General features: G+C 36.8%; 2 protein-coding genes across 3 annotated transcripts in view; one reads left to right on the forward strand and one right to left on the reverse strand.

Moving 5' to 3' along the window:
* The window catches only part of Nup44A (nuclear pore complex protein Nup44A), a 240,627-nt gene that overhangs the window by 67,534 nt on the left and 159,445 nt on the right, over positions 1 to 13,648 (forward strand). The gene's annotated exons all lie outside the window — the stretch shown is intronic.
* Positions 43 to 5,196, reverse strand: exu (exuperantia). Of its 2 annotated transcripts, none has more exons than XM_066406281.1 (4): positions 4,970 to 5,196; positions 1,609 to 2,397; positions 776 to 964; positions 43 to 672 (listed from the first exon to the last, which is right to left on the reverse strand). In XM_066406281.1, exons 2-4 carry the CDS (start codon positions 2,383 to 2,385, stop codon positions 355 to 357), a joined length of 1,284 nt encoding a protein of 427 aa, XP_066262378.1. In that variant the 5' UTR covers positions 2,386 to 2,397; positions 4,970 to 5,196; the 3' UTR covers positions 43 to 354. The 2 variants fall into 2 exon arrangements, with proteins under 2 accessions (XP_066262378.1, XP_066262377.1); XM_066406280.1 differs by lacking the exon at positions 4,970 to 5,196 and adding an exon at positions 4,770 to 4,924.

Consider the following 13,648-nt stretch of genomic DNA (forward strand, 5'->3'; position numbering starts at 1 on the left):
TTTCCTATTTTAAAATAAATCAAGAAAAAAACGCCATCATTTATTCACTATACGTTAACCTTTATTGAATCTTTGTAATAATCAACTAAAATAACAAGTATCAAATCATTTGAATTTACAAATAAATCACCCATTATTATTATCACAAAAACAAATAATACAAAATAAATCTAAACTCTCAACAAAATATATTATTATTAAATAGGTACACCTCTGTTAACAAAAAAATTAAAAATCTCTCTCAACGACCCAAAAAAAACATTGCAAAAAGAAAAAAATCACAAAATTAATGACGAAAACACTTAGTCAAATTAAATTATGAACCTCCAACTACGCAATAAAGGCACTAAATTTCTAGGCTACCTCAATTGCAGGCACTTCTACGCGTTGCGGCTCGTTTCTCGGGGAAGTTTCGGTGCTCGCCACGTTTTCGGATCCCGAACTTGCCGTTGTGTCCGTGTTAGACTCAGTTTTTCCAGAACTTTCGTCCTTAGATTCGGAATCCTTCTTCAATCGATTTTTGCGGTTCTTGCTGAAGGATTTTGGCCTGCCCCGGTAGTTTCTATACCTACCCCAGGTGGTTTTCGGCTTAACGGGCTGTTTGTCGGGATCGAAGAAGCAATCGAGGATTTCTAGAAGTTCGGTTAGATCAGCTTCGATAGCATTGGCAATCTGAAAAGAAAGACCAAATTGTCTTCAATGATTTCAACAATTCTATTTTAACTTATTTTATTACATTCAAAAAGGAATCATATTTCAATACCGTCGAATTTACCTCTTCTTTTAAAATTCTGTCAAGTCCCTCTTTGCCACCACTTTCAAAAGTCTCCTTCAATCTGTCATAGTTGATATTGTTCTCGGCGAGAAGTCTTCTCAAGTGACTAGCATGTTGCCTTTCGGGCGGACTGGCCTTCATCAGTGCCCCAAAGACTGGGCGGAATGTGTTCTGTCTTTGAAGTAACACCTAAAAAAAATAATGGAAATTGAGAATCCTCAACAACTGAAACTCTTATGATTTCAATATCAAACTGAAAATATTTTATGATTTAAAAACACTACAAAATGTTAGAAGTTATTTATAGTCTCACTTACTATATTTATGGAAATTACATTGTATAAATTGGGTTTGGAATATATAGTTTTAATATAACTTCTACTACGACTAGAATTCCTATTTACCATTCCAAATTTATTTGATATGTGTTTTTATTAATTTCATTGAATACGACATCTGGTACTAAGCGATAAAACCGCAAATTTGAACCTCGTAGATGAGATTTGGTACTTACTCTACACTGATTGTTTGAATCGATGAAAATTAGTCTAGTAATCAAGGTCACAGAAGGTCAAAAACACTGGTTAGTTATAAAAAATAAAATAGTAGCATTAGAAGATTCTCTAAGATAATTCTGATAATCAATGAGATGTTTGTTAAATTTTATAAAACTTCCTATACTTTACCATTTAAATAACGAACTAAGTACAAAAAATAGGGGATCAAATTTTCTTTGGATAAAATGTCGTAAATTGCATGTCCAATAAATTTTATAATTGAAATATTCTTAGTAAACTAGCTGAAACACTTGAAAATTAAGAAAAACAACTAACCTTAAACAATTCAATTTCCTCTTCTTCAGCTGAAATTGGGTTGGTGTATGGACACACCAATTCAATGAGATCTGGCTCAGTCCCAGTACTAATTTTACTAGTGTCTGTCTCGATATTCTTCCTCTCTCCTTGAGCAAGATGGACAACAATGTCGTAAATAGCGGAGGCTCTCTCCACTGCATTGCTATAGTCATTGCTCTCCCTCCCCAACAGGAGCTTGCCCATGATCCTCAAATTGTAAGTCTTTGTACTACTCTGGCACTTGGCTTTGGCTACGCTGTATCCGTTCGCAAATCCTTTGCAAACCTTCTCGAAGCGTTCCAGTAAACTGTTCCTGCGCAACGCTTCTAAAAGCATTCCCGGGGTGGCTTTGCGCACCTCGTGGAATGTTAACACCACGCCGTCTGCGTCACCGCGGACAGTTTCTAACCACTGGATGAAGTCTGTGAGGGCGGACACTTCGCTTTTTGTTTTAAGGAATTGGCCGGTTCTCATGTCCTTCAGTCTTCGGTAACGCAAAGCGTTGAACACCCTAATGTTGTGCTTGCGGCTGTAGAAAGGGTTCAGATCGGCGAACGGCATGATATATTGGGAGAATTTGGAATCCGGAGTGTAGCCGGCCAATTGAACAATTTCGTCGATGAGGCGACGACCGGTAGTGTCTACTGACCATCCCACAACGCGGTACTTTCCCACGGGAATACCTTTAGCAGGGACCTCAGGAAAGTTTGGTCCCGAGTTCTCATCACTCGAACTGGATATATCATGTTGTACCATTTTGAATTAGATCTGAAATGAAAATGGGATCGACATAATTAAGAGCTGACAGAGCTGATACATAAGAGTTGGTTATTTGACAAACGTTAATAATTGGCTAACAAATACAATTTAAAAATGCTACGCGTTAACAAAGACGAGTTATTATTATTCGTTTAAAAACTGATCAGTTACACAGACCACAGATAGTTAACAGTGACTAATGATTAATTAGAAACATTGGTTCAACATCCTTTTAATGTGAGTAGGGTTGAGCAACACTTTCCACAGTGGAAAATTTTATATAAACTCAAAAACGCAATTATTCTCAGAATTTCTGATAGTAATTTCTTACGTTTTTGGAAAATTTCAAATTAGTAAAAATTCTTTGTGCCTTAAGACTCTAAACCAATAGAAGATTATTCAAATGCAAGTTGTGTCATTGAGATCTTGGAATTAGTATAGATGCAGGATTGATTAAATTGTTAAATTAGCGTAAATGAGGATTTATTCAAGGACAATATATTATTTTGTAAGGAAGCACTCCGTACTATCATTTAATTAGATGGATTTCTTGTTGTTGATTTGAAAGATATAGGAAGTCCTGACCTTGCCTTTAACCGTTTTCATTCAATTGAATTATTTGTTTTCCCTATAGATAACCTAAAGAAGGAACATGTCGCTTGCATTTCAATAGATTAAAGGTGCGAAATTGCAATGCTTTGTATGTCTACATAACAATGAAACAGTACTTGATAATAATTTGCTTACTTATTTGCTGAAAACAGGTTATACTGCACATTAGTCCCAATGTTCACCTAAATATACTGAAATTAGCAGAACCATTCTAAATAGGATATTACAAAATATAAGTCAAACCTTAACGTCAGCCTTTAAAAGTTGAACCCAACCCACTCTTGGCCAGGAATTTTTTGGCAGTCCTGTTATTTTATAATCATGTGAAAAATGTTTGTGCAAAGAAAAGACTTGTGCTATCAGCACCCAAAAGGAATATGATTTTAAATTGTGATGAAAATGTATGGCAAGCAGGAAATGCTATGTATCACATAGGATCAGAACTAGCCTATGCTCTGATATGAACCTATAGGCTAATCTTATGCTTGAGTTTATCCTGCTCTAAATAATGATTTTTTTTTAATTCAGAAGTTCTACTAATTTTACTATATTTAGATAAACATGGGGGCTAATATGCAATATGAGCATATTTTTATTAAGTATTATTTGTGAAAAATCCTTGTTAATTTTGATCCCAAATGATAAAATATTCTTGTTAGTACCTATAGAGTTGAAAGGGGTACTTATAGTAACTCAATTTATAGGAGAAAAAGTAATCATGTACTAATACATTTCAGAACTCTTTGAACTCCTGATAATGTTATTTCAAGTTATCATCTAAATGACACATTACTGTGAAAATTGTAGTGCATCCAAGGGTCCATTGGAAGCATGAAATAGACAAAATGGCTTGCTTTTATTGTGAATCTTCAGAACCACAAAAATGATAAGGACTTGATTCTATAAAAACATGTGAGAATGAGAATTAAATTTTTGTCTAATAAAGTTTTTGTATCAATCCACTTCAGCAAAAATTTTATTTCTATTCTCAGCTATATTCCTATAGAATCAGGGCCAGGACATACATATTGCAATTCCATTAATGAAAAATGCCTATTTCACAAGGTGTGGTTATTTCGATATCAATGGAAAAACTTGTCTCGATTTAAAGTGACAGTTAGAATTAAATTTTTTCACTTATCAGATGAGGACCCATACTGCCTTGGGGTTCTGGGTAAGTAATGTTACTGGCACTGCTATAAATCTATAAGTGAGGTTATAACTGCAACTTGAATACTGTGTCCATGGATACAAAACAACTGCCAAATGAGCAGGGTCAAGGCAAGGTTTCCATGAAAATTATCTTATGAATATTTTCAATGTTTGTTAGGGATTAAATGTAGAAAGATATATTTTGTTTAAAACTGTGAAAAGTTCTTCACTTCCACTTAACCACTAATGGACCCAGCTTCTTCTGAACAAAATAATCCAGAATTTAATAAATTCAGTATCTATATCTTGGAGTATGAAGAGTATTAAAATTAGTATTTACTATTACTGAAAACTTGCACTCTGCTCCACTATAATTACTGTCAACTGATTAAATTAATACATACTGGATAATTAAAATAATTCTAAAGGGATGTGACGAATACACGTGGCCGCGATATACGGATATATTATGGTGCCCCGCCTTGATTTCTCAGTAGTTCGTGTAGATTACTCACAGATATTATTATTACTAATGCTCAGGGATTCTATAAAAAGCTATTACCTAGCTAGGAGGAGATACAATTTTAATGAGAAAACCAGAAATAATGGCAAATTACCTGTAAATGACACAAATGAGAGGCTAAACACCGAATTTTCCGTCAGCTTGCTTATAGCTCTTGAGAATGCGAAATGGGCTGGAAATAGAAGTGCATCCGCACGTGTCACGTAGGTGGGGAATGGCAAAAAAAACACAATCGGAAGTGAAGAAAAACTCCGAAAAATGCGCCTATTTTGAATATCCCATTACAGTACTCACCCTTTTCGGGAAATAGCCAAAAAATTCACCTTTTCACTGAAAAACTCGTCAGAAAATTGGCTGGGAAAACAAAAGAATATCCAGGAGGTTTGATAAACAAAGCTGTATGTTGCTTGATTGATGTTCGCGATCGAAAACGACGGAAAATGGCCAAGAGTGCACTTTTGTAAGTGGAAAATTTCGGGAAATTTCACCTTTACATATGATGAGATAATGTAATAGGCGTTCTAATTACTGTTGCTAATACTATAGTCAATCGATAATGGAACAACGATCAGTAGTACAGAAAGTTTTAGCTCGTAAAGCAGCCAAATAGAGACAACGTTTTAAATCGCCCGCCATATTTTCAGTTGGCAGTTGGTGGAAGCAGGGCTGGCAACATGTAATTGATCAAAACAATCACCAACTTTTTTTTGAAATGTGACGTGTATGTCTAGGTCATGTTCAGGAATATCACAACCAGTGCGTTTATGCCAAACAGCTTGAATGAGTGTTATATTACTTGCATTGCAAGGCTCTTTCCGCTGCAAGTAATCTTTCTCCTTAGATGTAAATTTCCAGCAAAAATTAATACAAATCTTTTATTTAGATCTTGAGTTATACACCGCCATAGTTCGTCTTATAGGAAATAGACCAGAACCGAACATGGAATGTATCTCCTGTACCTCGATTCTTGAAATCTCGAAATAAATTAATATTTGTTTTTTCCTTATGCCTTATAATTTATATAATGATATGCACAACATATATAATAAATATATATCAGGAGTCTTGGGGTTCAAGCTACTTCTAGTTAGTAAGAAAATCCAATGTTTTGTGCATGAATGCATGCGCCATCTTTGGGCCAATAGTAAAGGTTGAATAAAGCTAACGAGAAACAAAAGTTATTGAAATAAAAGAATCGAGTCTTACTGGTACAGGTTCAGAGGCAAAACAGAACTCTACTAATGAAATATATTGAGGCTGACTGCGGTCAATATAGAGCTATCAGCTGGCACGTATTGATGTTACTGTAGCGAAATGATATCAGTAACGTGTTATACCCGTGTAGGTAATCAAAGAAATAGAAGAAAAAACATTGTAAACATTGTAGACAATAAATATAACAATAGATATTTTTAACACTTTACCTTAATTATTAATTATTACTTTTCAACTGAATTTTTCTTAATATCTAGATATTATGGGCACATAAAGTGTAGTTCATTTTACACCAACAGTAATTTTGTTAAACAGAATGAAACGCTCTAACTAGCTCTCTCTCTTAGCCACTGCTGAGCAAAGTAAACACATTTACAGGATGTTAGGGAAATAGTTTTTGTAAATTTAATTAATGATTAAGAACATCATTTTGAACAAAAAAGTTCCGCATAACAGGAGTCGAAAACCTAATAGTTTCACAAAAAAATATATAATACGTTTGGTAACCGAAAAGCTTTAAGAAGTTATCTGTTAAATTAATGTCTATTAAAATTTTAATAGAATGTTAAAGACGTACTTGACAAACGTTGATTGTTTGACGCCTAACAAAAAAAGTTAAAATTATTCGACAATAACATTGCTAAAAGCAATTTAAAACTTAATAACTTAAGGGGTAAAAATAAACTTAAGCGGCAACGCCGCACTGAACTTGACCGAGAAAAAGTAGTTTATTTTTTGCTATTCCTTAATGCCCAATAACTGATAAAACCTGACCCTTTAAAGGGTCATATCAAACCCAAAGAACCCATGCTAAAATGCATACGTAGTTTATGCGTCTTCCTAGGTAGATATCGAAATGAAATAAACACGATGCGATGTTGCCAATTCTCAAAATATGGTTTTTTGTTTTCCGCAGAAAATGGTTGTCTTTACGACCCCTATTGCAAGGAATATTTTTGCTCCAAATGATGTTCTTAATCATTAGTTAAATCTGCGAAAGTTACTTCCCTAGCCCCCTATGTAGGAAAGATTTTACTCTCCTTTTCGAAGAAAGTTGATGAGTTATTGACGAACATTTCTGATCTCGGACTTAAAGGAAGGTTGGGTTACTAAAATGTCCATGTGAAAAGCTCTAGAACTAGTAATGGCAATAAGAGTGGGAGTAGTATAGTAGTAAACTGATGGGCCACAGGTCTCCGATTAGATCCTAAAAGAAACTCTTTTTACTCTACGTGAACCCACTCAGCATAACAGCCTGTCCTCTTTAAAAAAAGAGAGTATTAGGAGGGCATAATAATCTGGGAGGTCTAAGGGTTTGGACGTGTCCTCTTGGTTGAATTAGATATTCTTGCCTCGTCTACATTCCGCTGACTATATTCATTTTACCTTTGTCGTTTGCCATGCCTATGGGAGATGCATCTCGTACTAATGTCTAAGTACGGTTCAGGTCCGTTGGAATATGATTGACCCAACCCAGAGTGATTCTATTGGGTCTCTCGGTCCTTGATTGGCGTCTCTAAATGCCTGATCGCGCTCCGAACTCATCCTGGTTCCGTAAACTTTTTAACTGTGGGAGTAGATGTATATGTATATGGACCTCCACACTTAACCATGATTTCCTCCTAGTGATCCCTAGAGACGCTGCGACTTTGCGATCCTGAAGATCCACAATGACCCATCCTACCAGCTAAGATGGGATGTATAAGGGCATGGTACATTTTGAGAAACCTTGCCTTACTTAGCGCTTGGACTAACATCGATACTATTAATTTTATGAATTCCGTTTATATCCGCCCACACTGAAGGACCTGAATAGGTCATTGGGGCTGTCATAAAATCGAAGCACGTTTTTAGTGTTTTCCAGAGAATAAATCGCGTCATATGTATGTCACCGCAGTGACAATCAGATGGCGTGCGGATAGACCGTGGCGCTAGGCTCAGAATTTCCAACCGCTGTGCGCAGCTAAATCGTCCATAAAAGACATTTCTTTTATGTCACATTTGTTAGACTGCAATAAATCATTGAAAATTGAAAGTGTTCTTGGCCTTGGCTTTCGTTGATGATTTTTGTGTTCTTTTTCATCGTATCCAGAATGATTTTTTATTCTTCCCAGAATTTCCGCATTTTCTAGCTTTCTATCTGTTATCAGTGCTCTTCTCTGCGTCATCATCGCTCGCCACGGAAGAGTTATTACTAATAATTGTTTAAGTCTAATGACAGACATAGAGTCACGAACTAGTCCAACTAAAGTTCAAACAGAGCTGCGCTGCAATCCAAAACCATCAATAACTTAATCATTCATAATACCCAAATCAATGCGTAAATAAAAATCTACCATAAACCATCCATCTGTTTATTCTCCCCTGAAGCGACTTCAACCACAAATCAAACGGCCAAAACGAGCATCCGACAATTGAAAATTTGCATGGGAAAAATGGGCCCGATAGCGAACATTCGCGCGAGTAATAAACTCATCTAAATGAGAGTAAAACCTGCACGTTGCAGGGGTTCTAATTTCGACAATATATCTTGAATACCTATAAAGTCCCCGGTCGGCATTGTCTCTGTGTTTCCACCGGGATCTAATCGGGAGACCGAATAAGCCAGTAAAGGGCCTACTATACGCTCGTATATGGGTGGCTAGTTCGGGTGCTATAATGTTGCAAAAAGAAAACAACACTCCGAACAACTTGTATAAGACCAAAAAGAAATGAAAATTATTCCCTTTTGGGCTTAAAAAAGTTAATTTAGTTTAAAGTTTTCAACACACCCTGAATTGGGGTTCAAGTATATGCATGTTACATTTCAACAAATCATCCTATATATATGAGTGTTTCTTTTAAATTAAATTGAAAATTATGTTTCATCATTTGGAATCATGTAACCATTATCTTGACGATATATTACATTACGCTCTAATACAATTTGCGTTCACCATTGTGTCAAGATTTCGATATAGAGGTAGCGATCATAATATCGATAAGAGAAAGTTATTCTCTAGTCGAGAAAAAGAAACTTACCAGAAGACATCATGAACAACCTTTCTATTAAAAAAAAGATCGCGAATGGTGATCTCACAGGAGATTTCTATTAAAACTAAGCTCTACCTCAATCATTTATTACACACTCTCCCATTTAATGATCTTGTGAGTCGTGTTAATATGTATGACATGACTAAACGTTGTAATAAAATCACCAAAATTTCACTTGCACTTCATTTTTGGTGTCGAGCCTGGAATGAGAATATAGTTCTCCGGCCTATTTTCGCCCTTTCGGGTCCCCAAAAGCCGACCAAACTTGGGTCCTGTGACAGAAAGGGTGCAATTTATATTCCGGGGTGCAGTTCCCTCGAACGCCACCATCAATCATTGTGGCGCTGCGCCCCACTGGAGGGATAAAGGCGCCCCAGGGTGAGGGTGCAAGTGCAATATATGACACGGGGGGCCGAATGCACGACGTGCAACCTCCTATAGGCCGTGGGGGACTCGCAGAATTAAATTTTGGAATCTCAGGTGGGTACAGGTGTAGGAGGAATATTTGTACACATTTGAGATATTTTTGTTAAATAATTATCAATTTTTTTATTTCTGAGTTAATGGGGATAGGAACAGTGTTGGGAATATTTACTCTTTGCGGTTGAAAATTATCTATTAAGTGAAACCCTTCATATGAGATTTTCTCCCTTGCAATCATCACGAAGTATATAAAAATGAATGAAACTAAAAAAAGGAAATATCTTGATACTGCATCCAGAAGGAAATTTAATCTTCCTATTAGTCTATCGCTTTAAGACCCTCTCGAGTGGTCCAGTTTAGTTCTGGATACGTGTGGGAGTTTCCAGTTTCTTAAGACTACCAATCCGTTTTACATCAGTGATCAATGGTTTCTGGAAACAGAACTATTATATTATCTCACATGTGATTGCACGGGGTGTTTCCTAAAGATATGGTGCAAATTTAAAGGCATATTCTTTGGTCCAAAATAAGGAAAAAGTTCTTATAAAGCATATGTCCTGAATCCCTTCATTTCTGAAGTACAAGGTGTTAAAACACAACCTTGATGGTTTCGAGAGAATTGGGCAGTCATTTAGAAAAAGATTGTTGTTATTAATAATTTTAAACAGTCTTTGTAGGTTTTTAAAGTGTTAATTAAACTTAAAAAAATAAAAACTTTAAATAAATATAATGAACAGTAAATATAATAAATTAAAAATAAAACGAGATACGAAAGAATATCATGAAAAGTTATAATTTTGATGCTCTACTCGAAATAATTATGAGATTTGAACAATTTACGAAGAATTGTTACTGTGTAAAATTCCAATAGACTGGCGTCACGGGCACACCCTTGAAATCCCTGATACATCTAAAAGCAATTCTAGACGTACGTTTGAACGGACATCTCGCCTCATTTTAACCTAATGATTATATCCTTAAATTTGCGCTGCGTGTTTCGTAATAACCCTGTATCCTTATTTCTCAGACATTCCGCACATTTTCGCATAATAGATTAATTGTGTTGGAACCTCGTTTCACATTTCCAAATTCCCCGAGTCTGGAGCTCTTAAGGCGCGTTCCAAAACTGTGCAGGTCTACTGTAGGCCCCCAAAGTCTTATCAGACCACCCGAGGTGTCGGGTTGGGGGTGGTGGGCTCGCCGTAGTATTTCGCCCCCGTATGATCCCATATATTCCGCTAAGACCTCTACGTTCTTTATTACGACCGTTCCCGATAACGCTCCTACATTATTCGACGTTATTCGGGATAACGGTTCCTCTAATACATATATGAGTTGGCTCTAAGAATGAAAATTTCTCCAACTTGGCAAAATAGAACCGATATAAGAATTTCCAATTCAACCAATGAATATTCGCCCCCTTAATGTGGCGATTTGCTATGCCGCCCTCCGGGTGTACAACGATACACGCCCATATTGTGACGTATTTATTTTAATTCCGCTTTGCATACCACTATTAAAACACGCAACCCCCATGGCCTGTACTCGAAGCTAACACACACACGCATAAATTAGCAGGTCTGTACGGTGCCTTCAAAGGGAATGAAGGGCCTCAGCACCTGCTGTTTACTGTTCCGGAGAGGTCTCTATGTGGCAACTAATTCTAGAAGTGATTATGTCTCTTGCTGAGAGTGCAGGAGGTTTTTTCGAAAGAGTTCTGGCAGCGACAAGACACGGATGTCTGTGATGCAAAACGGCTTAAGGGGTTGGGTTACGTAAATTTTTTTAGTAGCTCGCTTACTTGGAATATCAAAATAAATAAGATAGGTCTGAGTTAAGTAAGTCCGATTGACCTTACCTTAACTTACTCGGAGCGACTTCACTTTAACTAACCGTGTTACTAACTTATTTTATTTAACTCGGACCAACCTTACTATTTTCGTAATTCCTACTAACTTGCATCGAAAGTAATTCCGACTAACTCGGACCTTACGAAATTAATTTCGACTAGAAATACAAGTTGCTTCGAGGTGTCGTATTTCAGATCCGTTCTGAGGTGAGTTCGGTCAGTAGTGGACCTTGTGGTCAGTAGTGAAATTGGAGTGTAGAATTTTCAAAACAAGTTTTGTTACTTTTGAGTTACTTTATGGATCTATCAGGGGTTTTTGGGAATTTGAACTAGCTTTTGAAAATCTTTCAAATTCTCTAGGATTTCCTTACAGCGATTTAAACCTTTTTTCCTGAAGCTTTGTTTGGTGCCTCAAAGGGAATACAGGACCTCAGCACCCGTTATTTGCTGTTCCTGGGGAGGTCTCCACATAGCAACTAATTCTATAGGTGATTGTGTTCCCTTCCTGGGGGTGGGAAAATCTGGGGTTGTAGGGTCTTTTTGGAGGAGTTCTAGCAGAGACGAGATACGGATGTCTGCGACGTAAAGCGGCGTGAGGGGTTGGGTTATGTAATTTTTTTTTAGTCATTCGGGTCACTTCAGCTTACTTGGAAATATAAAAATAAATAAGGTTGGCCCGAGTTGGTACAGTGGAGAAGTATAAGTGGCTTTGAAATGTGGTCGTGGTTCAGGTGAGTCTTGAGGTGATTTTAACTGGCAGCGGAAGTCCAGCACGTGAAATTGGTACTGGGAAATTGGGATTTAGAATTTTCCAAAAAAGTTTTGTGATTTCTGGGTTACTTCGTGGGTCTGCGGTGCGTAGCGAAGGTTCTTGGGAACCTGAACCGAATTTTGAAAATCTTTCAATTTCTCTAGGGTTTCCCTACAGCGCTTTTAACCCTTTTAACTTAAAAGGAAAGTTGTGCTCCTCATTCTATATCCCCCCACATTGAAGTGGGAAATGAGGGTGAAAAATATATCATGTATAGGAAACTTCGAAACACCATCTTAGCCTCAAGTTTGAGTGTAGCATGGGAATTAGGCGAAGTTTAGATTTTGTTTGAGATTAGGCAATACACCACGGAATTTAAGTGGTTAGGCTTAGGCCTGAACTTCATCCAAGTGGAAAACTTGCGGAAATTGCGAGGGAACTATTTTATGGAAAAAGTATTTACACACTTTCAAATAAAAGCAGCTTCTTACAACTTGGGAAATAAATTAACATTTTTAAAATTAATGCCGCGTAAATGAGAAATCTTGAAACGTCTCTGATGAATTTTTGTTTCAGACTCTAAATAAACATAACTTGGAGGAAGTGAAATGGCTCGTTGTATATTGCAATCTTAGGCTTTTAATTGCCCGGTTTTTAATAAAAGTCTGGATTTGTTTTTTGATGGAAACTGTTTGCAACTTACTATAATATAGTTTCCGGCCTTCGTTGCTGCGGTGTATCGCCTAAAGAACTTTCTATAAAAGAGGGCTTAAACGGCAATAACGTATTGTTAAAGACGAAAAGGGAGAGGCGCGGATAATTGCAATTTCTCTCTGCTTTTTACCTTGAAACTTATATTATGTTTACTTATTCGCCGAGTCTTACTTCCAGTGCCAAAGCTTCCATCCGAAACAGCAAACAACCGACCACAATGTGGAAACACGGCGTCAGAACTCCTTCACTTCATCAAAGGAAAATTCGGTATTAAACTTTCCACAACATTTCTTTTCCATCTCTATAGAATTTTCAGTTCTTCTTAGCAAAAGAACAATCCTCTGACCCTTTGAACCCGCAACCCCAAATGAAAGCACGTTCTCCCCGTACCCGAAACTTTCCTCCTAAAAAAAGAGAAAACAAAAACTTTGTCCGTGAAAAAATGAAAATAAACCTGAATAACAAACACCACTTATATCTTCCTAACGAAAAAATATCCAGCTTTAAAGGGGGATGGTTCGATAGAGCCTGGATCTGTGCCGGGGAGCCTGGATTCGTCTGGATATTGCGTTTCGGGGTGTCTGCTTTAATAATACGAGGGAGAGAGAGGGACGAATGAGGATACAGTGTTGGGGTGAGGAGGATGGTATCGATGGATAGTCCGGGGGTTCAGGTGTTGTGTCGATTTTTCAATAATGGTCTTTCTGAAGAATACCATAAATTCATTTAGCTCTATTCTACGAGTACATGCTACAATACAAATTATCTTTAATTGAAGGCACGGTTTTTAGAACATTATTCAGTGTTTGAAGCAACTTTTATACTACAAGTGCTTCAACTTGGAAGCAACTGTGACAACTTTTAGAGTTAACTGAACCCAAATAGTTCCATATCTAAAGTTGTAAACTAATTGGTAAAATAGTTGTCTAACTAAATAGCGGTTTGCCCTCCAAGATCTGCAGATCTGAAACTGCTTGATTTGAAATTT

This window comes from Euwallacea similis, chromosome 3 (genome assembly GCF_039881205.1).
Source record: "Euwallacea similis isolate ESF13 chromosome 3, ESF131.1, whole genome shotgun sequence".
In the NCBI taxonomy this organism is placed as follows: domain Eukaryota; kingdom Metazoa; phylum Arthropoda; class Insecta; order Coleoptera; family Curculionidae; genus Euwallacea; species Euwallacea similis.